The 24,876-nt window shown below is 41.1% G+C and overlaps 1 protein-coding gene across 1 annotated transcript; it reads right to left on the bottom strand.

Moving 5' to 3' along the window:
- Positions 1-346: 346 nt before the first annotated feature.
- On the bottom strand, positions 347-24,818 carry TRMT61A (tRNA methyltransferase 61A). The gene is made up of 4 exons (XM_076345524.1): positions 24,753-24,818; positions 21,613-21,977; positions 11,695-11,961; positions 347-2,464 (listed from the first exon to the last, which is right to left on the bottom strand). Exons 2-4 carry the CDS (start codon positions 21,941-21,943, stop codon positions 2,136-2,138), a joined length of 927 nt encoding a protein of 308 aa, XP_076201639.1. The 5' UTR covers positions 21,944-21,977; positions 24,753-24,818; the 3' UTR covers positions 347-2,135.
- Between the last annotated feature and the right edge of the window lie 58 nt (positions 24,819-24,876).

Genomic DNA, 24,876 nt, shown 5'->3' with positions numbered 1-24,876 from the left:
GTAGTGCTGCTGGCCTTGGCTGTGATTGGCAACAAAAACACAGAAGCCTTTTTAATATTGCAAAGGCAGAAATGAAATCCTTCTCCTCTTACGCAATGCTTGCCCTTCCTCAGCAGGGATCAAATCAATATGGGACCATGCAAAGTCAATGGTTTATTTCAAGGGTTTTTGAATGGGGCTTTGTAGGCAAAAAGGCATCAGCCTTGTTTCAAGCTCCATGAAGACACATCGGTATTTCCATTCCACATCTATTTGTAGGACAGAAACATGACTTTGTTCCTCTTTAATCCTGTTTAAATGTTACGCTATTTTAAAATAAAATCTGTCAGGAAAAAAGAATCAAGTCTAGGGCTGGAATGATCCCTGGTGAAGATCGGGGATCCCGCTTGTTAGTGAATGAGAGTCCCCTTGAAGGAAGTTAAGAACAACCTTGTAGCATTAACGCTGTATTTCCCCATCCTTTCTTCTGGTTTACGTTAGTACCCTAGCCTTACTTCTGTGGTGGTGGCTTAAGCACACAAACACGTGCATACGCATATACATGCCAGCATGTCACTTTAATACAGCTACCAAACCATAGGAACAGTGTTAACAGTTTACTGCATGCCTTTCTGGAGGACATTAACAGCAGTAGAAAGAGAACTTTCACATAATTTCTGGAGAAATGCTACAGTTGTAGGCCAACTTACATAACTGATTTAGTTCAACAGAATTGCTTTCTGCCTTTAATCTGCTCAACAGTTTATCTTTGCTGTCGTGATCGGTTGAGCTTTCTTCAAACCGTTATGGATTAGCTTTCTGCTATAACACGTTGAAAGCTTAGCTTTGTTTATTTTTGTCAAGAATGGGGGAGGGATATCAGGTTCAAATGTTCAGGCAGCAGTTTATGAATGGTTATTTTTCTTACACGGCAATCAATGTATTCAGGTACCGAATGCAAGGCACAGCTAAACGGTTCCAGAGACAGTACTACTGGCTGCAATAAAAATATTTGTGAATTCATTAAAAAAAAAAGAAAAAGAAAGAAGGAACTTTATAAATTTGCATAATTATTTTAATCTGTAAATACAAAATTTAATCCAGCATTCAAATAGTTCATCACACCCACCAGCTTTGTATGGAAGACCAAAGAGTAAGTGGTCTGAAAACTTAGTTAATAAAGCTGGTTGAGGATTTTACTAAGTTTGCATTGCTGTTGCAATTTAGAGACAGAAATCCTGCCAAAAGCAATCTGTCATTCAACTGCAGGAAGATACACACCATAATGCACATAAAACACCAAACAAACGGAACCTCAGCCACACTGCTTCCAAAGAGGTGTTCAGATAATACTAACCAGCTGTTCAGTGAATTTTCAGTGGATTCATCAACTATGAAAAGTGGATGATCTATTAGAAGACTACAGTATGAATCCAGGTCCAAATTTCTACTATAAATTGATGAGCACAATAAACTATTTTAAACCAAATCCAGCAATTAGCACACTTCTTTGACCTTTGTGTAATCTAAATGAGTTGCAGATGCCAGCCTGGAATGGAGTGAGAGGTGGTGTTCCTGAGCACTGCCAATAATCCTCTGTGCAGCCAAACACTACTCCAAGGAAACACTAATTGTGTGATCAGTCTTGCTGGCAACCCTATGACCTCGCAACTTTCGTATCTAAAATGAAGCAAGTAGGCACTTTTCACATTCCTCAGAGCAACACAGACACTAGAGAAGTTTAAAAAAAAAAAAGTGTCTAGTGGTGCTAGAAAAAAATAAAAACATAAACCTGGGAAAGTAATTCAGAAAAGAGGAGGAAAAAATCCAACTTATTTGCAATTAGTGTGCTGTTTGTTTTGCTTTCTTATCGGGAGGGATCTTTATTCTGCACATTCCAGTGAATGGCCATTCGCTATTAATTTATCTTCTTTCTGACAGCAAGTGGAGCACCATTCCAGAGTTTCAACATTCCCTTGATGCTGCTCTGGGTAATGCTTGTGTGCTATTTAAACAAAGCATATTCCAACCAAATCTGACTATATATGGAATTCCCTGACAAGTAAAAATTTGGATGCCCTACAAAAAAGAACCATGAAAACAGAATACACACACAAACATACAAAACACTCCAAACTGCACAAACTCAACACATACTAAAACAGGCTCTTGGTGGCAAAGGTCAGGTATCCAGTGTGACCGACCATCTCCCTGAGTGGCACGCCACTTTTGAACTGCACAGTTCCTTGCTGCAGATTAGCGCATGGGCTACCTTGGTTTGATGTGTTGCTGCTGTCAAAGCCAGTGCTAGAATTATCCTCAGCTGCTTTCCCAAGGTCAGGGATTTGCAAGCTAATTGTCCTTACATTGTACACTCGGAGCAGAATTTCCAAGGTGTTAATCTCTGTAAAACCATATTCTTCCATCGCTAGGCAGGTTCTTTGGACTTGTTCGATGCAGGGGGAGAAAGAGCAGATGCGGCCACCTGCAAAATGAGACAGGTAGTGGAAAAGAGAGCAAAAACCAAAACGAAGCACTTTTTATCTTTTTTCAAATTCTCCCAGATGCACATAGAATTACTATTATACAAAGTGAAAACTTTCTTCAAGAAAATCTCCATGAGGCAACTATGTATGTTTAAAATGCACAAAATCAAACATGGATGACTCTACACGATGCTTCAGACCCTTTAAAAATTGCAACAGCAAATTCATTCATCTTCCAAATCCAGCGTTGCCCACCAGATTTGTTCACAATAAAACCGTTAAAGTTGATCCCTTTTAGAGCAGCGACTCTTTTGGAATCACTCTCCACTATTCTGGACTGAGGCACTGAACTGAAGTTGGCACCTACACAAAGCCAGAAGTCATTCTCCACACACTGTACAGAGTTGCCTTCATTAGAATATAAGCGTGCGTGCACACACACTCTGACAAAAGCGGCTGTGTTTATTTGAGAACGACGGTATGCGTGTACAGAATAAAGTAATCTCTCCAGGCCATAGATGGGAGTGCTGTTAAGGCTTTACCCTTTTAGTCAAGCTGACTAGTGTATCTCCTGAGCATTAAAGTTTAGTGGATATCACATCAGGCAGGTTTACAGCAAATGCTTCAAAACTCCAGGATAAGACTTTCAGGTGATAAACTAACACTCGTCTCCTTGTCTGTGCACAGTTTAGATTTTTGGTTCTAAATACAGAGTATTAATAGGCCCCCTACAACTTTCTGCATGCTACAATGTCACCTTAACAGCTGAGAATAGAATGATTCAGATTTACTCTGAAAAGCCACAGCCAAATCAGATCAAAGAATTATGAGGACGCTGTCTGCCATAAAGCCAGGGCATGTGCTTTCACACAGGACACAGTGTCCCACAAGGCAACTGCCCTTCCTGAAAAGCTTTTGTGCTGGGGGAAGGAACACTGGGCAACGCAGCTTCAGCTATTGTTTTACTTATTACAATTAGATGAAAATGCTTGCTGGCCTGATTTGCATTCCTTGCCAGCCCTCTCCCAGGCTCATCCAGTCAAGCCTTCCAACACCAGTTGTCTAAGTAGTTAAAGAACCCGTGTAAGTGAGAGCAAAGCATCCTGCTAAAAATAGAGGCTATGCTGGGACTATGTGAAGCCTGCTTTATCTCAAACGCCCCTTTTTTTTCCTTTTTCGTTTCTGAAGTCACATGTCTAAAAAAAGAAAGCATCAGGTCTGAAAGCATCACTGTAGCACTCTAGTTGCTGTGCAGCAATGATATGCTGGGTACTGACTGGGGAAGAACACTTTCCATGACCATTAATCCACCATACACTAAGTAGGATTTAAATTTAGTCCTGAAATAAAGTCTCCACAGCAGGGGTTCTTATCGTGCATCTTCAGAACGAAGTACCCTGGACAAGTAATTCCCTGGAGTGACAATTAAAAAACAAATCTAATAATCACCTGCAAAATTAATGCTGGCATATGTCATTATTAACCAACTCTGTTGATGCCAATTTAATTGCACACTCAGTCCGCTAGCTCCCAAGAAATTAGATTTATACGTTCATCAGGATGGCCAGGGCTACCAAAATGATTCTGAATCAGACAGCTAATCTTTTCCGGCCAAAGCAGTACACGCTTCTACCATGTTTGTAGATGTAAAAGAGAAAAGCTCAGGAAGAAATTTCTGTTACCTAATTAGAAAGCTACTACGATGCACATATGTTATAAAGAAAGTTGTTATATTCTTATTGTGTAGGGAACTGAACAAATGTCTAACTTAGCTAAATGTCAGTTCACAACAACTCTTTGTCTGCAAAACAAGAATTTGCAGAGACACCAGAGACTTACTACTATTTCATTCAGGCTTTTTGGTTTTGGTGTTTTATATTGCAATAAAAAAGGGAAATATATTTACATTTACAGTAAGTCTGTTCTTATTTATTCTGACTACAAGGGTTTCAAGATATGTTTAGGCTTCTGAATTCACATGCTCTAGATTTACAGTCAAAAACTAAGAAGCCTGCACACAGCTGTTGCCATACAAGCTGCAGAGCCGCCTACGGTTCTTGTCAAGCCTTCAATTAAAGGCAGAGCACCCTTCATTTTGCCTCGGGATGGTCAGCTGAGCACAGCATGTCAACACCAAACTTGGTGATGATTTATCAGACTACCTCCTTGCAAAGCGGACTGCTTGGGGAAGTAGGGTTACAGAAAATAGGCTTTCAAGCTGCTTGGTAGGGAAGAAAGCTCTTGCTTGTAATAGCTAATATCCAGAGGGGAAGCGCAAAAAATAATGTTACTTTACTTACTGCACTGGTGGAAGCTTCTCGGGTATGAAGAGTGAGAAAACACGTAACAGTTGGTATACCATATAACTGAGAGCATCCAGTGGGTTTTAGTAGTTCTGCCAATTTCATTTTTTCCCTTTTGTACCTATTGTTATTATTATACATCCCTCCCAAATAAATATACCTACAAATAGCTTAGAAGCAAAACCACCAAGCATCTGTCTTTATAGATCCTAACAAGTGGGAGAGGGGTCTCCTCTGCTTTTTCTTGTACACACCATCAGGCAGGCTGGATTTGACTTGCAGGCTGGACTTGTTTGATTAAGCAGGTATTAGGAGAAGACTGGAAAGCTACAATTAGCAGAAGGTTGGAAGACAAAAATGAAATTGCAGTTCCAGACTGTGAGAGGCTGTTTAAACCAGAAAGATTTGGGAAGCTTCAATTGCCATGGTGTGTTTAGATCAGCAAAAAAAGTGGACTCTGAGCAGCAGAAAACCAGCACTCAGAAGGACATGCTCATCTGTTCTAGGAGCAGAGATGCCATCATCTTCAACAGACCAGATGCTTCTGAATTCTCTACACTGTGGGCTGCCCTCTGTACGCGCCCCTGCCCCGGATTACCAGCTAGGCAACACCCTTTCTGTCACAATCACCAAACAGAATAAATCTAGATTTCAGCATTCACAATTCTCAGATTCTCCAAGAGCCCTCTTGTCCTTTAGACATTAAGAGGCATTTAGGGCTTAAAGGACTTGAATATGCATTGCTTTGTCTTGCCATGCCAAGGATTCCTTAGTGAATGAAGAAAAGACATGTACTCCCTCCCTCTCCACTCGCTGGGGCACACTGCTGTGTCTGTGGATCACGAAGGGGTGGACTTGACTAGAGAGCAGTGAAAACAACTGAACGGAAACTTTTTAGTACAAACTGAATTTGTGTTCTTTCAGAGCTCTCCTTTTAGGAAAGCTACCGTTCCTAAATCTGGTTAATGAGATCTGCGTGTCATCATAAATTGATATAGTAATTATCTGAGATTAATCCTGTTCACATTGGGAAGCTGTGTGAGCTTTTTGATCTGAAGAGCTGTCTAAAAATGTGTTTATTCATGTATAATGCATCTGACAAGTGCTACAGTTGAGGAGAAGAGAATAATGAGACTGTATGAAAGACTTAAATTTTTTTCTACCTTCAATTTTACAGGGAGTGAGTTAGTTTGAAACATTTAATGGAGAGGTTAAATCTCCCGAACCCATAGGCTGGAACAAGCCCACACAGTCCTGGCAGTCATTGTAACCAGCAATAGGGTCGAGAGGATACGAAAACTGAAGTACAATTCAGACTGGAATGATTAGAGAACAGAGCTTAAGGGAAGGGGGAAATAAAAGACAAGATTTGCATCCACATAGCACTGTACATTTTAACAGACAGCATCTAATTAGTAATCAAGGGACACACCCTTGCATCTTTACAAGAGGTCAGTGCCTTGAAAGTTGCTCCTCTGTCAAGAGCAGTTCCTGGTACGTTCCTGTGCAACTCCCACAAACAATTTTGTTTCTGGTTTGTCTGAGCAAGGACTAATACCTCTACCAGTTCTATTTAGTATTAACTATTAACTTCATTAGGTTTCAAGTATGGAAAACCTGGCAGTGCTACCCAATTGACAAGAACTCCAGTGCATGCTTCCGATACAGAAAACGTGTCCAAGTTATGTGCTCTCACTTCTGTAGGTTATAGTATGTGTCACAAGTGCTCTGACAGGTTCTTTCATCATCCCAATATTATTCAAAAGATGCAAAAAGAACATATGTAGTGCAGCACCATTAAGTTCCAGGGAAAAGGGCCTCTAATTTTAGAAATGCTTTTGTGATGTAAAGAATACAACACAGCATTTTTATCTCTGGTAAAAGAGCACAGCTTTGGGTTTTGGGACTTCAGTGCATTGTCATAATTGGAAGATTACATTGCAAAGATCTCACGGAAGAAAAAGAATCACACAGGCATTATCATTATGTAGGGGCGAGGCAGGAGAGTCATTGAGCAGCATCACCGTGGCATTTACTCTGTGCTAGTAGGACACTAAAAATATTGCCTCTGTAAAAGGGGACAGAACGTCCTTTAAGTGAGTGTGCTCGTGGGCGATTTGATGTAGCTTCCCTGACAAGTGAAATTAGAGGATTCGGCTGTTGGAAGAAATTAAAGGATGTTTCTTGGTTCAGAAAAAAAAATTTTCTCCAAATCACTTGCTAGCTCATTAATAGGAGCTTGATGTGATTTTCTGCAAATGTGACCTTAACCTCTACATTTGTTGGTGCATCCTTCAAAAGGAATTTATTCCTGCTCACTATTATGGGCTTGCAAAAGCATGCAACAAGGAAATTAAAAAATCCGTTGGCTCCAAATTGGGAAAGAAAACCTAACAACTTGCTTTAAGGATCCTTTCATCCCAAACTACCTCCTACAAACTGTGTAAAGGCCGATAGCTTTGGCCAGCATTCCACAGCATGGATTACGATGCAGGAATCCTTCTGCTTGACTCTTGACATGTGAGAGAATCACTTTCACTTCAGGCCAGGCCCATCGTGCGCACCTGACCTACCAATCCCCAACAGACTGGCGCTAGACTAATGCCCTCCAATGAGATACAGCTACTGGGGCTGGCTCAGCAAACAGCCGGTGCTTGGGAACCAGATGAAGCTGCTTTGTGGGTTAGCACCCGGTCCTAGGTCCTAGTGGGGCAGCTTTCCACTAGACCAGATGGCCCCTCAATGTTGAGAGGATATGCTTCAATTTAAAGTTGGTTTGTGGATCTTTAACCTCACCTTGAGTTAATTCTCCTTTGAATCAAAGCAGGTACCACACTAGCAAAGGCTGGTGCTGACATTTTGGCAAGCACTTATTGCTTCATCCATTTATTCCAAAACAACCTCCTGGGGACATGAGAAGCATTGACACCGACTTGAGTACCACCTGCACGGGTGGAGGACGACAGCATGCTAGACTGTCAGGCTCCACTTCCTGCCCTAACACATTCCCTGTGCTTTCCTGAGGTAGCCCGAGCCCAAACAACATCAGCCTTGAAGTCACTGCCCCCTTCTCAGTGTGATTCAGCCTGGGGTACTCCCTACCCAGATACCACAGGTGTGAGACTTGTGGCCAGGGATTTCATCTGCTCCTCAAAGTCACACCTGGGTGGTTTAAAAACGGGACCATGAATAATCTCTGGGGCTCAAGAAAAATAGCCAGTGAGACTTTCTACACGGATGTGGTATTCCCTGAAAGCTCAGGGGAGGAGGGAGGCAAGCCCAAATGAAAATTGAAACTCGCTAAACCAGGCAATGCCTTACCTGCACCACAGGCTACTGGGAGGATGAGGTATTATTTATTCTCTTACATGGCATCTGTAATAACCAAACCTGGCAGGTTAGGACAACAATCAATGGCTGTGCTAAGGGGAAAAAAATGCAAACAAGACCTGTTTTAAGTCCATTGTGTACAAACGAAACAAACATAAGACTTTGGAAATGAAAACTACTACTACAAAGAGCAGAGTACTGCTGAAGGGCTTCCGTGATGGCAGGAAATGCAGAGGCCCAAACAGGGAGATGTTCAGAGGGAACTTTCCCTGCAGAGTTTTGGGGGGAGACCTGACAGCACCATGTTACCTGATTCAGGTGATATCTCAAGGATCACCATTTGACAAACTCGTAATTTAGCAGCTTTATGACGCTCAAGAGGGAGTGTCAAGTTTGAATTTAAGAGTAAAATCTTTAAAAGAAAGAAAGGAAATAAAAGAGGGGTGGTTTTAATAATTTTGTGACTCAGACTGTTAATTTAAACACCACCAAGGACCGATTTATAATGCAAGAGCCAATCCAACCTAATATATGGCTGTATTTTTCCATCTCCCTACCTGAAAATTTAAAATCTATATGAAAATTATTGTACAAATGGGTTTCTGCCTCATCTTCCACAGCCTTGGAAGAAATAGACAATATTTACGAGAGTAGAGTAGGTGGGTGCAGAATTATATTGAAAGGACTACAGTATTCAGCTGCGAGATGACTGTGAGTCAAAAGTTTCAGGGCATTTAAGAACTGTAGAATATTGAGGATATTTTTGTTACCTCACAATTTTTTCATTTTCTTCATTTTTTAAAATTTAGCCTGAAGGGGTTAACAGCAACTTTGCAAAAACCACCAAGGTCAGATATTGGGAACAGCAGCTATGACTACAGAAAAGCATTAATCAGCAGATGCTGCAAAAGAAAAACAGTGCAGGTCTGGAAATGAAAGCAAGTTCTGCAGTGCAGCAGTGCCCGAGAGATATTACAAGCAGCATTTCTGCTGAAATTGTGACTGGTGAAATCAGCACAGATGGATGCAGCTGAGATGCAAGCCTGAACGTCGGCAGAGCACATCACCAGAGAACAAGAACCTTCTAGGCACAAACCTGCTGTGCCATTTTATTCTTTTAGCTCTTCAGAGGTTGGCAGTGCTTTAAATGGGATGCCAAGCTACTATAAGTAGTGTATTTACAGCATACTGCAAGGCATAAAGTGAGTGATAAATGTACTCTGTAAAGAGGATCATTAATACTCAGCCTACTAGGAGCTGCAACTATTCAGGATCTTGAGCTTAAGTAGGAGAGAAAACACTGATTTGATAAGGTTTTGTTAAGGTTAAGAACTCTCTCTTACATACTGTCTCAGCTGAACAGTCTATAATGAACATTGTGGTTTTAAAGAGGAGGCTAGTGATGCTATATATTGAATTCGCTTAGCTCTGATTTCATTCAAAGTACCTTAAGACTTTAGGGAAGAAATTACCACTATCTGGCAGTACAGCTGTCATGGCACATCACAATAAAACCCACAGTGTGAATGGTTCAAATGTGACCCTGTCCAGATGTGAGAGAGGGCGCGGAGGGAAAAGAGTGGAACGACTCATTTTCTCCAGTGATGCTTTATCACTATACTAACCCTTGGAACAACAGCAGTATGTGCACAGAGTGTTCTTACTGCAGAAGAGTTTTAACTATTTGAAAACAAAACAAAGGAGCACTATAAAATTATCTGCCTGCGGTAGGGAAAGGGAAGCAGTTACAGATACCCTTCTATCATATTTTAGATTTTACAGCAGTAAAAAAAAAAAACCACAACAAAACTACTCACATGATTTGGAATACAACAGAAATGTGTGTAAGTTTGTACCTATTACTACTGCAATCAATTATATTTTATATGAAGAAGAAAAACAGCTTTTGTTTATATGCAAAATAGCAAAATAAAAAAATGCCCCCGGCTCAGTCAGGTACTATGAAACCCAGAAGATGAGCCTTAGACCAATACCAGATCTCAGACACTGGTGGCTGTTTGCAGCAAAAACTGCAGCAAGGATCAGCAACTTCACCTTTTGACTGGTACATAAAGTGCATGATGCCACTTCAAAAACACAAAAATGTGCAATTTTAAAGTATTATTTATATTGCCTAAGCAGATGTAACCTTGTAGCATAGCACAGAAAAGTACAGCCAGATGGTATGGCCAGTTTGGGACTATAATACCTTTTCTAGAATTTCAAATGCTGGAGTGAGACAAGGATTCAAAATTTGGAACTGTTCAAGCAGCTCTGCTTAGTATTCTAAACATGCACCACTTAAATAATTCAAATTGGACTGCGCAATGCAGCGCCTTCTAAGCTGGGAAGTCAGCTGAGTGTTGTGTTCACTGGATTAGATAATTTAAGCATGGGAAGGACATCATACAGTGCAGTGAAAATTATTTTTTTCCCAGGACATATTGGAAAGCAGCTACAAATTGAGCTGTAACCCTTGCAGGTACAGAGTGCTAACAAGTCTCTATTCATTCACTTTTTAAAGAAAGCATGTGTTACATTGGTATCAGAAAGCTTTCTAGAAAATTTTCAGTAGTAGCTGAGGTAGCCTAACAGCTGGGTTGGTCCTGACTGAGCAAGGTAATGCACATTCAGTGACCTTTAAGAACAAGCTTAAATCCTGTGACTTCAAGAAGACCTAGCAATTCACTTAAAGTCAGGCCTGTGATTACATATTTTAACAAAGAACTGGGCCTTGGCACATAATCAAGTTTTACTAAACTCATGTCCCAGCATGGGCACTGTTCAGCACTCCATGCCCTCTTGATTAGAAGTCACTTTTGTAGATGGAAGTGATCTGGCACAAGTTAGTTCAGATCCACACTAGTATAACATTAATTAGGGAAAACTTATTGCAGGATAAAAGAATGATTTATACACTGAAGCTTATTTTTCAATAGGGAAAAGATTTATAATAAACTGACAAAATCCATCCAATACCTCAACAGCAGTTCTCACTTGCTGTCACAATCCCAAATAACTGGCATAAGCTAGAACAGCCTTTATGTTCCATTCCCACTGCAACCAATGGCAAACTTCTCATTAGCTCCAACAGCAGAGATTTAAATATGCTTGCCAATTTCCGCCTTAAGTATAACCACATTTTCTTTAACATTACTGATGGGGTGCTCTGTTAAATAGGTCCAAATCTGCAATGATTGATGTGAAGTGCGTCTGAACACCTTTTATACAAACACCTTTCCACTGAATTGCCAAAAAAATTTGCTTTCAGGATTTATTGTTACTGCTGCTTCCCACACACCTCAGATCTAGCAAAATGCACCTGACAAAGGTTCAAAGGGTGTTTTATAAACTGCCCATGCTAATTGTAGCAGCTAGCACAAGCCTGTAGGAAAAAGTTGTTCTTCTCCTTTCAAATCTTTCACTGAAATTGAAGACCTCTTTTAAATGTTTTTCAGCCTTAGAAATGCCTAGGGACTTTGACATTTGAGAACAGCTATCACACAATGGAAGGGACCAGATCTAGCGTATGGCTCAAAGGCAGAGATGTGTGCACGCACAGTACTTCCTGAACAGAAAGAGGTAAGTGCAGTTACCTTCAGCTTTTAACGCTGACTTTGCATGTCCTATGGCTTCCCACGGAGACGGAATATCTAGGAACACAGCATCTGCAATGTTTGAGACACCAAACCCATTTTTGCAGACATCCTGGTTGGTCACGGTGACCAGATGCTCCACCCCATGCTCCCGAAACTCCTCCCTGGCCTTCTCAGCCCTCTGTTGGTGGAACTCCACCGTGTACAGGTGTCCTGTGGGAGCCACTGTCCTGATGAGGGCGTGGGAGAGGGATCCGCTGCCTGTACCTAGAAAAGACAAACAACTCATGAAATGCCTTTCAACAGTGCTATACGTTAGAACAAAGGTCTTCTCCATTAGTCCTCCTGCTTGGAACACTTACTCAAAACCCAAATGAACAGAAACCATTGCGTTAAACTACTGAAAGAGAACAGTCCTTCCTTCACAAGGAGAGAGGGACTAAATGAACTAGGAAACAGTCTTCAGGGTCCTCAAAGCATTAATTAAAAATCTGGCAAACTCAGGACCTGTCCTATCTACCTGGAATAGAAAAATAATGCCAAGGGTCAGCTATAGCTCTAACAAGTGCCACAAGAGAACACAATTCAATGTGACAGGAAAAATTCAGGGAAATTAACTAGAGAGTTTTTCCTCAAAGTGCCAGACTCTTGTAGGGTGAAAAGACATGAAGGCAAATTTTAACATATTTTCAAAACCTTATACTTCATGAAAACAAAGAAAAGATGTTGGCAAGGATCCAAGCTTGAAAATCCTATTGACTTCCATGCAAACAAATGGCGTTCAGGAGATGGAGTCTGTTTGCCCAGGCCTCTTAAGAGGCACCGGCCATCCTCAGCTCCCACTGACATTATCCAAAACTAAGGCCGCTGGGCTCCTTGCAGTCACACTGACCAACCAACCTGATTTCACAGGTGACTTACATACATACACGCCTACACAACCTTAACGAAGTCTAATGAGATCCATCACGTACCTGAAATTGTACGTAAGTAGAATTACCATGTAGAACCAGGGAGTAACTATTAAGACAGATTTTTTTCTTTGTTTTAGTTTGATAATTTAGGAGACTTATTTTTAATGATCCACTGGCATATTAAATAGATGAATGACTAATAACCAACATTTTCACTAAAGAAAACACCCATATACCAACTCACATTGCAAATTACTCACTCATGTGGCATTTAACATAATAACCCCCCAAACTGAAAACCCCCCAGCAACCCCAAATTATCTGTGTTTATTGATTTATAATTCTGTACTTGGAACACATTTCTCTCGTAGAAAGAAAATCTATTTCTAGCTATCTTCAATGACTGTTCAGGCTAAATTTCAGCCTGAAGCAAGTTCTTTCAACTAACATAAATCTTAAAAAAATTATAAAGGACAGAACCTGAAGTACAGCAGTGGTGGAGAAAGCTCAGAAACTAGTAGAAAGGAAATCAATTAGGGGACACAGGGGCTGGTACAGCTGCTTAATTGGAGCGATACTTTCCGTAACTGTACAGGAAGCCAGAGTTTACTGATGGATCCAAGGTTCTTGCCCTCTAGTCACATAAGGGGAGAAGCATTGTCGTGGCACTGTATTTAATCCGACAGCTCTGAAAGGGGAGCCATTCAGACCGTAAACAGAGCCCAGGGCCCATGTTTGCCACCAGATCAACCGACTGGCGCTGCGGAATCAGCACTGCTCCTCTGCTTCCCTCTGAGAGGGCTCTGACCCCAACGAGCAGACTAGCACCCTCCCCCCAGCTTTAGTGGAGCAGATTAGTCAGGGAGGGAGGACCTACAGATTTTAGCACTGGCCTCAGAGAGGTCCAAGGGAAGAGAGAAACTGTGACACACACATTTATTTAAAGTGAAAATCCATGCATCCATGCCAGTATTAAAATAAAGCAAACAAAAGGCAAAAGCCAGTTACATGTGCACACATGAAAAACTATCCGGTCATGGCACCTGTAGGCTCTAAATGTCAACATAAACTCTTCCCTGGTCAAAAGGAGTAATGTTAGCACAGTAGCCATGTGGTTGTAAAAACTCAAATTATGTATGTGCATAGCAAAGAAACAGCATTTCATTGATTTTTTATTTAAATGACAAGAGCAGGGAACTATTGTTCACAGGATGCTAAAATGACTGAAATTCTGCCTTTACATTTCATGCCAGAAGGCAGGATTGCACAACTGAGAACTTTTGCAAACTGACGGAATTTAATGATTTTTCCTCTCAAATGGGTAAGGCTGCACACTTTCTGCATCTTTCTCTGCTAATCTAAAGGAATGAACAGAAGGCCTGTCAGCACAGCTGGGCTGTAAGCAGAAGAGGGAGGCAGCTTGTGCATGTATCCAGTTTCCTTGTTCATATTCTTTTACATTTCTAATCACTTTCTTTTTAAATCTGCTCTTAAAAACACCACAGAAGATATTGTTTGTCTCCTTCCTAGGAAAACCCATTAAGATTTTTTGGCTTATTTCCTGGTTCTCTTTTTTTATTCACAAACACTCCAAGCCAAACCCTGAACTAAAACCAGGATGTTGGAAGTCACCACTTGCAGGCGTATTACAGACTGAGCTTTTGTTAAACAAGGTTGCCAGGAATTATTTATTGTTGACTGGCTACCACAAACATGAGAATAATACATATGTATCACATTTTAACATATCAAATTCTATCACACTAACATCATTAATGAGAGTATTTCTGAAGATGCTGCCTGCCTCCTTCGTGACAACACTCTCAAAACTGCAGCAAACAAAGAACAAGATGGTTATGAATCACCCACCATTGTAAAATCTCCCCTTGAAGAGATGACAGATTCTGAACCCAGTCCTGTGAAATGATGATGATGATCCTCAACTTTCATATGCCTGATAGTTCAGCACGCTTGATGTGATTCATTAAGAATATGAGGGTCTGGCACTTCAACATGAGTCCATACTCAACACAACCCCTAAAGCCCAATAAGCGCTGTCTACAGAAGGTAGGGGTTCAACCCTATGTTTCTCTGATGTTGTAGAAGGGGAAATGAGTGTTTATATTCACCTTCTTCCCTGCAAATCTGCAACATTCAACATGTGAGTCCTCCCGCCACCTTCTCTATTCCTTTTCCATTTCTCTCTGTCCTTATTTCAAAATCACCACTGAAAAAAGCAGAATTAAGCAAAATGTGACTCAAAGAGTCTTAGGCACCAGTTTGAAATAAGTTCTAGTCAGGTTCAGGTTTCCTTCAGAAATGAAAGGCATCCTTAGCATGATACAGAATCAGTCAGAGAAGCAGCAAAACGCAAGGAGCACTACTGAAACATGAACTAGAATGCTACTGAACCTGAAATATCATAGCTGAATTACCTGCAAACAAATGAACCAAAAACCTGAATGCCCAAAATTAATATTTTGTATCAGAAGAGGCAAGTTAAGAACTGGATGGACTTCAACAGATTTTCATTCTCATATAGGTGCAGTGAAATGCAGATGTTCCTGATTTGGCCTAGAAAGCAGAAGATAAGACAACTTCTAGAACAAGTACAGTTTATAATTTTTACACCAGGATGCTTGCCTTTCTGACAGCTTGCACAATAAATAGCCTTAGAAACTGTTTGCTCTCTACCACAGGACAATGCCCATTTAACTAGAGCGTATTAATCATGAATGGACTCTATGGAAGAGGTAAAATGATGATAATTCAAACTGTACTGAAGACATTCTTAACACCACAGCTGCTGTTTTAGAGCTTACTTAGGTGAGCACTTAGGTCATTGATAATGCCTCTGGAAAATATGATGCTCTTTTACATTGACTATTCTGTGATCTTAAACATCTTAGTCAAAAAGCAGACATCTGCATTGCAGGCATTTAATGAGACACTGCAGGGTCCCCAATATGCCATTCTCAAAGCTCAAAATCTGAAGAGGAAGCACCGTGTAGGGGATCAGCATGTAGACTAGGAAAGTGGTCCATCTCAGTCCAAAGGCATGAATTAAGATCCTGTGTTAAAACCACGAGTTAGGTGGCTTATGGCCCTGCAGACCGATGTAGTATCCTTCCCTTCTTGGGCTCAAGCACACTCCGTTCTTCTCTGATACATCTAAGCTCAGGGGACTGTTTCTGCCCTCTCCTAAGACAAGGAAAACACTGCAGTTTGAGAAGGATTTCAATCCTAACAAGTGGACACCTAGATGAAACACTCTAGCTCAGCACCTACTGATAATTCCTTCTGATTTGTAGCAAGAAAGTATTGATCAGGTGAACTCCCGGATCGTCCCCCTGATGTCCTGATGTCAAACAGATCTGTTCTTCTCATTCGCTGCTTATTCAAGTGACAGGTTTTCCAGAGATGCCTCCACACCCCTCAGCCATCTTGAGACAATGTTCACGTTAAGATTGTTCCTCACCTTTTCAAAGCTGTGGTGGACAACATCTGAGCTGTTCAAAAATAACGTGCTATTTCAACACAGTATAGATACACATCAGAACACTGTCAAGAGAAACATGAGTGTTACCATAGCATAGCACTTGACTGATAACTAGTACGAGAGTACGTTTTTACACTGTTTTCTGCTTAGTCTGGTTTTCTTATTGCAAAGGACATTTGTCTAACCTCCTGGAATCCCACCCTTGCTATAAACATAAGTGACCTGATTCTGTGTTCCACTACATTTCTTCATCACAGGCTATCGCTTGGCTTGTCTTCCCTAAAAATTTCTCATCATCGGTGCTTCTTTTTAAAAAAGGAACTACAAATTGTGATTTAGGACCTACAGATGTTTACAGCAGTGCATAAGCAAACGCATTTTGGAATAAAGCTGAAGAACCTCTTAAGCGCATACACAGGTTCATATTGCTTGAAAACAGGAAAAGTGAAAAGTATGCAGAGTATTATTTAATACTGGGTCAATACAATATCTAGTAACATTTTAATAGAACTGAAGTTTCTGATGCAAAATTTGGCTACCTAAGATATGCTAAAATGAGTAAATACAACAAAACAATGACAGTGTTGCTCTATTTGTCTCCTAGCTACGCCACTTAGACCCAGAAAATAGTAAGACAGGTCATGAGTCAGCCATGAGAACGGAAGGAGCCTCAAAACTAAAGGAAAACTAATCTTTAGACAGAGCTAACAACTCCACAGCTAATATCTGTCAAGAAACACTGAACAGAGGAAGACTGCTCACTGTACATGACAAGTTTATGTAACAGGAAAATCATTAAGAATTTTTAGCAAATGTATGAAGAGATATTAAGCATCTAATGGAAACTAACCCAAAGATATTACTGTGAAGGCAGTCAAGAGCACAAATCATGGTGGCAGAGGTAAGACACAGCAAGAGCAGGGACAGCGAGAGGGAGGAGGAGAGGGAGAGAAAGAGTTTCAAGATGAGCCAGCGGCTGAAAGAGGAAACAGCACATCAAGAAGTTCCCTTTACAGAAGATTAGCTCTTTCTCCTGCCTATCTGTTGTGGACTTCATACTGAAATAGGCATTTTAGGCAGCCGGCTGGAGGTCAGAGAGGGCCACTGCTTACTGACCAGATCGAGGAGTTGGGGGAAGGATACTAGGGAAGTTTTCAAGGCTGGCACTGCCTACAAAAGGAATGGGAATGTGAAGACTGAAAAGAATTTTTCCTTAGAGATTCAAAAGTCAGAGTTCTTTAGGGAGGGATCTTCTGCAGAACGGACATAATATTGTTAAGTTCAGAGCTGCACGAGAAAGGCGCATGGTGGTCAAGTGAAATGGTAAGATGAAAGCGAGTCCAGAAAGTCTGCAAACAAACGCTTTAGGGTATGAACAGCATTCCTCATCAACTGCAGGTCAGCCACAAGTCTGAATACATTACAGTGATGCCTCATGTGGCCACAGTTTTGGTTCAGTTCTTTGGTATGTCAAGAGAATACTATACTCTCTCACATTTGTACTGATGAGGCCTTTCTTATACTTCAAAAGGCGCTATAGAAGGATCGGGTTTTCAAATTCTTCTCTCACTCTAACCTGAACAGCTGCTAAGAGGTAGATAAGGGAGACATTATAAAACATAGACTTAATTAGTATGAGCACGTTCCAAAATCAAATTAATACTTACAAACTTTGGTCTGTACTTTACAGTAAAGATACGGCTGGAAACAGTTTACATACGCTTATGCCACAAAAATTGTAAAGACATGAGCAGTATTTGTCAAAAAGTCTATAAGCACTTCAGAAGAGTCATAAGCATACAGCTGACTTGCTGGAACTCCACAATAAACTATTAATAATTTATTAAGTATCCATTAATCATTAAGTCCTCATTAATTTTTTATGAGTGTACTCTTAACAAAATCTATACCCAGGCTGTGAGTTTGAAAATTTCATAATTGTTTTTGAGAAGCTCTAGTGTAAGGCTGGCTGGCAGCTCTCGTTACTCTTCCACAGAGAAACCATGAGGACCCAGAATACTGTCCTCAGTCTTCAGAAATCCAGTCTGTGGGCTCGGAAACCCATTGCTGTGTGGCAATGAACAAGGTTTAGCAATTTTTAATTTGGGATTTAGCTGAAGGGAAACAAAAAATCCAATTAACATTTTTGCTCATGTGAGTCTGATTTTGCTGAATGCTGAAGGATCAGTGGGATGGTGGTTAGAATACTTTTGACTAAATTACATTTTGTCTGAATACTATGCTCCATTGAAGCCAAAATATTTCTGAGATTTATCAGATTAAATGAGGTTTCACAGTGCTGTACTGCGTTCCCTGAGTAATTCTGAGGGTTAGGACAGACACTTGTTTAGGTCTCACCAGGGAGAGAGGACAGTAAGAAAGCCTCGGTACATGGGGACTGGAAAGAAAAACAAAAAAAAGGGTTCCACACATTTTTGTTTGGAAAAAATATCTGAAAGGTTTCATATTTGTTCCAATGTAGTATAAAAATAAATGTAAAAACCTCAAAATCTGTTGTCAAATGGAGTTGTTATACTACAGGCAGCTGTAATCACTGGACTGAAAATAGCCTTGCCTGGGAAATTGACATCAAGATTAGTTTTGGAGAGTGTGGTGACACAAAAAAAAAGATTCAGCTTATTGCTTTATCTAGGCAGCGGCTGCACATGCAATGAACGCAAATGGGATCAGAGTTACCTGACAAGAACTAAAGTTTCACACTACCAGGCCACCCACAGCAGGTATTTTAGCAGCTATCTCAAGTATCCTTTAATTCTGGAAAGATCGGGCTGTTAAAGACTGTATCAGAGTGGGGAATTCCTCAGACCAGGGACCAATGCTTTCAAGAGATCGTAGTTCCAGTAACGGTGCTAACAGTTTTCAAATTTCAACATACCTTTATAAATTAGAAATTAGCAGAACACAAAAAGGATCATATTCCTACACCTCCGTCATGAAAGATCAGGCTGATGCCGAGTTCCCTTATAGCCTCAATAGAGTATGCCTGGATCATTTTAATGGTGCATGCACTGCTGACAAGCTTGCTCTTTATGTATTTATTAAAGATGATTAAAAATAGTAAAAAACTGTATTAATATGTTTATATAATTTATGACAAATCATGACTCATCAATTTAAACTGCATAATTCAAGTGATACAGAATTAAGCCTTCTGGTTATTCTACTGAATTTTTATAATCACACCAAAAGATCATTTACACTCGTATTCACAGCATTACAACATGACACAGAGGGTATTTCACCTTACTTTATCGATCCTTTCTTCATACAGTTGTGGAGACTAATCCACAATTCTGCTTGCTTACACTGGGTAAATGCAGGGCACTCTTCCATGGTCTAATTAGTAAGACAAGAGGAAAAGAGCCTGGCCTCTTTACAGTGGTGCTTTGCCAGTCCGTACAGCAACTATGTGTATCAGTTCAATTTCAAGTAATAAAAAAGACAGGCCTCCATGCTAATTAATGCTCAAAATACATCTAAAAACAGCACCAGCAGGAAGCACACTCAAATATCATTACTAGACCAGATTTCCTGTCTTGTTTCTATTAATCGCCATTGGGCTGGTTCCGTCTAGGCCACACAAGGTTAATCTAGAACTAATGATTTTGGATCACTGAATACTGTCTAATTTAGGATGGCACCAAAGTAGGTTACATCATCACACTGGAGACTCCAGTTGTCAATACCTGTAAAATTTGTTAATTCAAATCACCACTTCTGGTCAGTTGCAAGCAAATTTGCAGCAAGATCTCTTGCTTCAAGGTTAACCAGATGAATTTGATGCAATATGCTTTCTTTTCTTTCTTTCTTTCTTTCTTTGTGAACAGTGAATCTTTCAAGCAATACAAGCACAACTATAGCGGTAAAACTGTTCACTTTTCCTGGAAAGCTGAAGTTATAACACTTTGACAACATAGGCATTAAAATAAACCTGGGGACAGTTTTCCATTAGCAAAAAGCATTGTTTGTGGCTATGACTTTTGACTCATAACATTTTTGGAAACCTGGATAGGTTACCTCATCAAGTGTTTCCATTTCTTAGCTGTTCAGATAAATGAGCTTTTAAACATTTTCATCCTTTCTAGGTACTTTTGACATCCCTGAAAACATTTTATGTGCAGCTCTGTACTTTAACATTCACCTATTCCAAGTGAGGCAGGACATGGAGCAATTCAAATCTCCTCCACCCTGAATAATTTGCTGTGTTTATTTTTCCCATCCTGTCTAAACATAGCAGGGAGGGGAAGAGGTGAAGAGCTGCCCAATGAACAATACTGCTACTTCCCATGACAACACTAAAAATGCCTGATCATCCTACAAACCAAATTATAAACTCTTAGGACCCAACCATTTTAGCAGTACCAGAGGCTTCTGCCTATGGCTTTGCCCGTTTCGAGTGCTGCTATACAGCAACCAGCTCCATATACCACCTGTTTCTTAATGGGTGCAACTGGATGCAGAGATAAGTGGTGTTTCGATTGTGTTGGAACGTGGTCATTATGCCTGAAAAGCTGCCCAAAATTATGCATGGGTGGGAACAGTAAATGTTAAATGTAAGAAAATGCAGTGCAGCACAACCGCATCATGCTGATCCTTTGCCATTTCTATGCTTGAGAGGGAAGTGTATGAAACTACTTTATAAAAAGGCTCAAAGGAAACAGCCAGAAAAAAACAAGGACAAACTACCTCAGTTCATATTTTTCCAAACTACAGAGATGCCATCAAATCAAGCAAGCCTCATACTGCCTGCAGTAATAAAGTCATGAAGGCATTGTTATAAACTGTATCTAACCAGGAAAATACCTATTAATAGGAAATTTCACTCCTTACTTGCAAATTCAGCAAAATCATGGAAGCTGTATTAAGTTAAACCAAGTTTAGAAACAAAACACAGCCCTGTGATGAACACATCATCCATTGTATTTTACAGCTACAGTGGTTTTGCACGCAGTTGCAGTGCTACAAGCGGATCACACTTAGGAAGAGAAAGACGAAATATATGTACTTACATGGTATCACATTATATAAATACTGCCAAGTTATTTCCCTTATTAGTTCAACACTCTATCATCAGAGTCTCTTCCACTAGTTTATCTCAACTATTTTCTCTCAAACTGCAAATTCAATGCCTGAATTTCGATTCAAAGCACATATTTAAAAATATTTTTTAAGTACTTGACAACAGTTTCAGAAAAGGGAAGGACAAATGTTTATATATTTATTTTAAGAAGATGAACTAATCAAACACATACTCAAAGGTATACCCATACACAAGGCCAGCATACTGAGGTAACATTACGTGTTGAAGAAACAGCAGCTGATAACACGTGCACATGAAATAGAATTACTCAATGTGTAGGCTGGGAAAACTATATCACAATGGAAAAAAAAGAGACTTTTTGCAAAATGTAAAGATAAGCCTGTTTTTTCATGAAAGTGTTGGTGTTAGCTCTTACTAGAGGATTTCAACATGTTAATTATTACCTGATTCGCATACTATGGAGCCTGGTTTCAGTTCTAACATCATGGTGATTATAGAGATGTCAGTGGAATACAGAATCTGCGTCCTATGCGGAAGATTCATGGTCCACAGTTCTGGAGTTGGATGAAGAATAAACACCCATCCTCCTTTACTGCAGGTCACTTTGGAGCCATACTTCTTGCCTATGAGGTCCGTGGAATGCCTGATGACCCCGTACTTAGTCTGAGTTACAGTGCCATGCTGGACTTTCACAGGAAACATGGATTCATGGCCCAAGAACACAATAGCTGTGTCACCATCCTTTATTGTATCTCCATATTCAACAAAACTCATTGTGACAGTCTTGTAGTTGGCTGATGGTTGTCACCTGAAGAGAATAAATATGTCAAGAGTTTTGCAGGATCACGATGGAGCTGAAACTACAGACATAAAACCAAGTAATTTTATTTTCCCCAATACAAAACAAAACCACACTGTGCAAATAAGATGTTAGCAAGAGAACTCCAAGAAGTTCAGGGACCTCCTCCCCGCTGCACTCTTGATCCAATTAAAATCAATGGAAAGATCCCACAGATTTGAATATAATCAATATTTTTCCCATTTTATGGTACATTTTAAAGAAAATTTAGGAAATACATTATAATTTACTCAGCCTGCTCCACAATACTACTGAGAAACTTGCAAGGTAGTATGAATTTCAGCACTCTGTTCAATTCCAGTTCAAAAGCTCTCAGAGTATGCTGTTAAGTAGTAACTTCTATTTCCATCTGCTGGCTTATCCCTTGGTGATTTACAACATAAGACAACTGTTACTTGCCTGGATATCAATCATTAGTTAGTAGGACCACTAACAAAAGTTTACTGGAAAGTTTTCCAAATGAAGGTTTAGAGATAGGATAAAGGTAGTATCTGACTAACTACAAGGAAAAAAGAATATTGTGGCCTTTAATTTGCCATTGGGGGTGCAAAGTAATTGTCTGGGAAGTGATCTGTGCTGCGACTAAATGTAAACAACCATTTGCAAGCTAATGCAAACAGTTGTATCACTTTCGCCCCATGGTCTCAGAGCTGTTTAGAGAATTACAATTAAATTTTGTTGTCTTTGAAAAGACAATCTAGAAACTAGAAGGCAGCTTACAATGAAACCTGGCATTGCCTTTCAGATAAGGCAGCTAACTAGCTAAGCTGCAGGTTGATCAGTTTGTGGAAGGAATTGTTTCATGAAGTAATGGTGATCCCAAAGTTAGAAATTAAAGCCTATGACAGAAGGCTTTGAAAATCAGATTTCTGGTACTTCTTCCACGAGAGAATTAAAAGCGGTGTTACTTTCAGTTTCAGAATAATTATTTGATTCCAGTGCTTTTGTATGGAATATCTAACAGCTTGGTCCTACTTCATTGTTTTCATTAAAAACTTTAGTTCTCAAATTCTAGTCTGTTTTTGTTGACCAAAACTCATTGTAGTTCAATTTACTGTTAAGCAGCTAGATTTATAATTTTTCCGCTGCAGTCACTGAGACTGATAAACAGATGTGCTTGTGGCCAAAATTTCCAAAGCTTATGACATGCTTATTGCGTAAGGTATTCAGATGCCAAAGCAGAACAGATGCCTGTCTTGGACATATGGTGAAACAGTAAGAAGGGCATCCCATGAATTCAGAAATGTATACATACTGGACTTTGTGAGATAGTACAAATGCTTAACTGTGTTTTATAGCTTGCACCTTCTGACTATATTCATGTCTTAATCTTTCATAAATGACACTTGTAGTTCTCATTCTAGATACTATTAATGCAACGTAGTTTTCAGCTCTTAGAACAGTACCATTTGAAAGGAGCTCAACTGTAATCCATTTCTTTCACAGCATTTAGACTGTGGTTACACCCATGTGCAAAAGCAACATTCCTGCAGCATGTCTGCAGGGACATGGAGAGAATTATTCTGCCTTTGATTACACAAACTGGCTTCCAGTTTCTTTGCCTTCCTTTGAGCCGCTACACTTATCACAGCTAATTGTCGCAACAGTGTACGCTGACATCCCAAGTGACAAATCTCTCAGGCTCAGATCTCACCTGGCACGTTATATTCATACACTTGGGGTAAATTTGGGGTCTGTGAGAGGTTTTGGTAGTTTCTTTTGTCTCCCCCTATGGCAGGGAGCACAGTGATCTACACTTGCTCATTTTCAATCATTTTCCATTCCCTTCCAACGCAGAGCCTCATGCACTGTTGTTACATTTCTCTCCTTTACTCTCTGGGTAGCACGCAGATGTCTTGGTACAGCATTACTTTTGCCACACGGTGCTGTGGAGTGGGAGTGGAAGGGAAGGTGAGGCAGTGCCTTGTGGCAAGGGGTTAGGACTTTTCTATGGGCTTGCCATGACTGCAGCAACCCAAACTCAATGACCCAGGCGATCCCTCGCAGCCTCACAAATTAAACCACTAAAATGATTCAGTGTTCCCTTCAACCAAAACCCAGATACACCTCTCCTGCTCCTGACCAGCTTCCACACAGACCTGGCAGGCTGCCTCTTCCCTCTCCAAGAAACCTGGCTGCTTGACACAGCAGCAGGGGGAACGTCCCGAGGAGGAGGAGGAGGAGGAGGCAGACATAACTGTCTCACCTCCCGGGCAGTACGGGCCCCCCGGTAACACGAAGGCGGGTGAATCCGCTACCTGGCCACTCATTCCAGAAAGGCTGCCCCCGGTCGCAGGGCCTCCCGCCTCCCGCCCCCCCCCCCGAGGGCCGTTTCTCCCCGCGCCCTCTCGGCTGCAGCCCGGCCGCCGTGCCGTGAGGGCGGTAACGCGGTTCCCGCGCCCTGGGAGCGTATGAGCCCGTCGCAGCGGACCCAGGAACCTAATGGCTGCTCCGGGGCCGTGTACAGAGTTGATTGACTTAATTCGGTATGTGCTGAGGGAGGGTTAAAAGCACAGTCCAGGCAGGGAAAGGGAAGGCCCGCCGGCGGGGTCAGAGGAGGGATTAGCCTGCAAGAGAGCAGCATTAACCCGTGACAGGCCCGGGCGGCGGCTCCGCGGGGAGCGGGAGCGCCCTCGCCCAGCCTCGTCCCAGGGACTCCGCCGCTCCTCAGGGCCTCGCGTCCCCCCAGCAGCCACCAGTTCTCCCCATCCCCAGAGCCGTTACCTTCCGGGGCTGAGCCCCGCCAGCAAGCCCGACCCGGCTCTCCTCACACGCGGTGCCCGCCCAGCGCCTCCTTCCGCCCCGGTCGCAGGCTGCTGACGCTCCCGCCTCCCCGCCGCCTCCACCC

The sequence above is a fragment of the Aptenodytes patagonicus genome, chromosome 7 (genome assembly GCF_965638725.1).
Source record: "Aptenodytes patagonicus chromosome 7, bAptPat1.pri.cur, whole genome shotgun sequence".
NCBI classification, from domain to species: Eukaryota; Metazoa; Chordata; class Aves; order Sphenisciformes; family Spheniscidae; genus Aptenodytes; species Aptenodytes patagonicus.
Note: the sequence above shows the minus strand (reverse complement) of the source record. Positions and strands in the feature narration are given on the sequence as shown.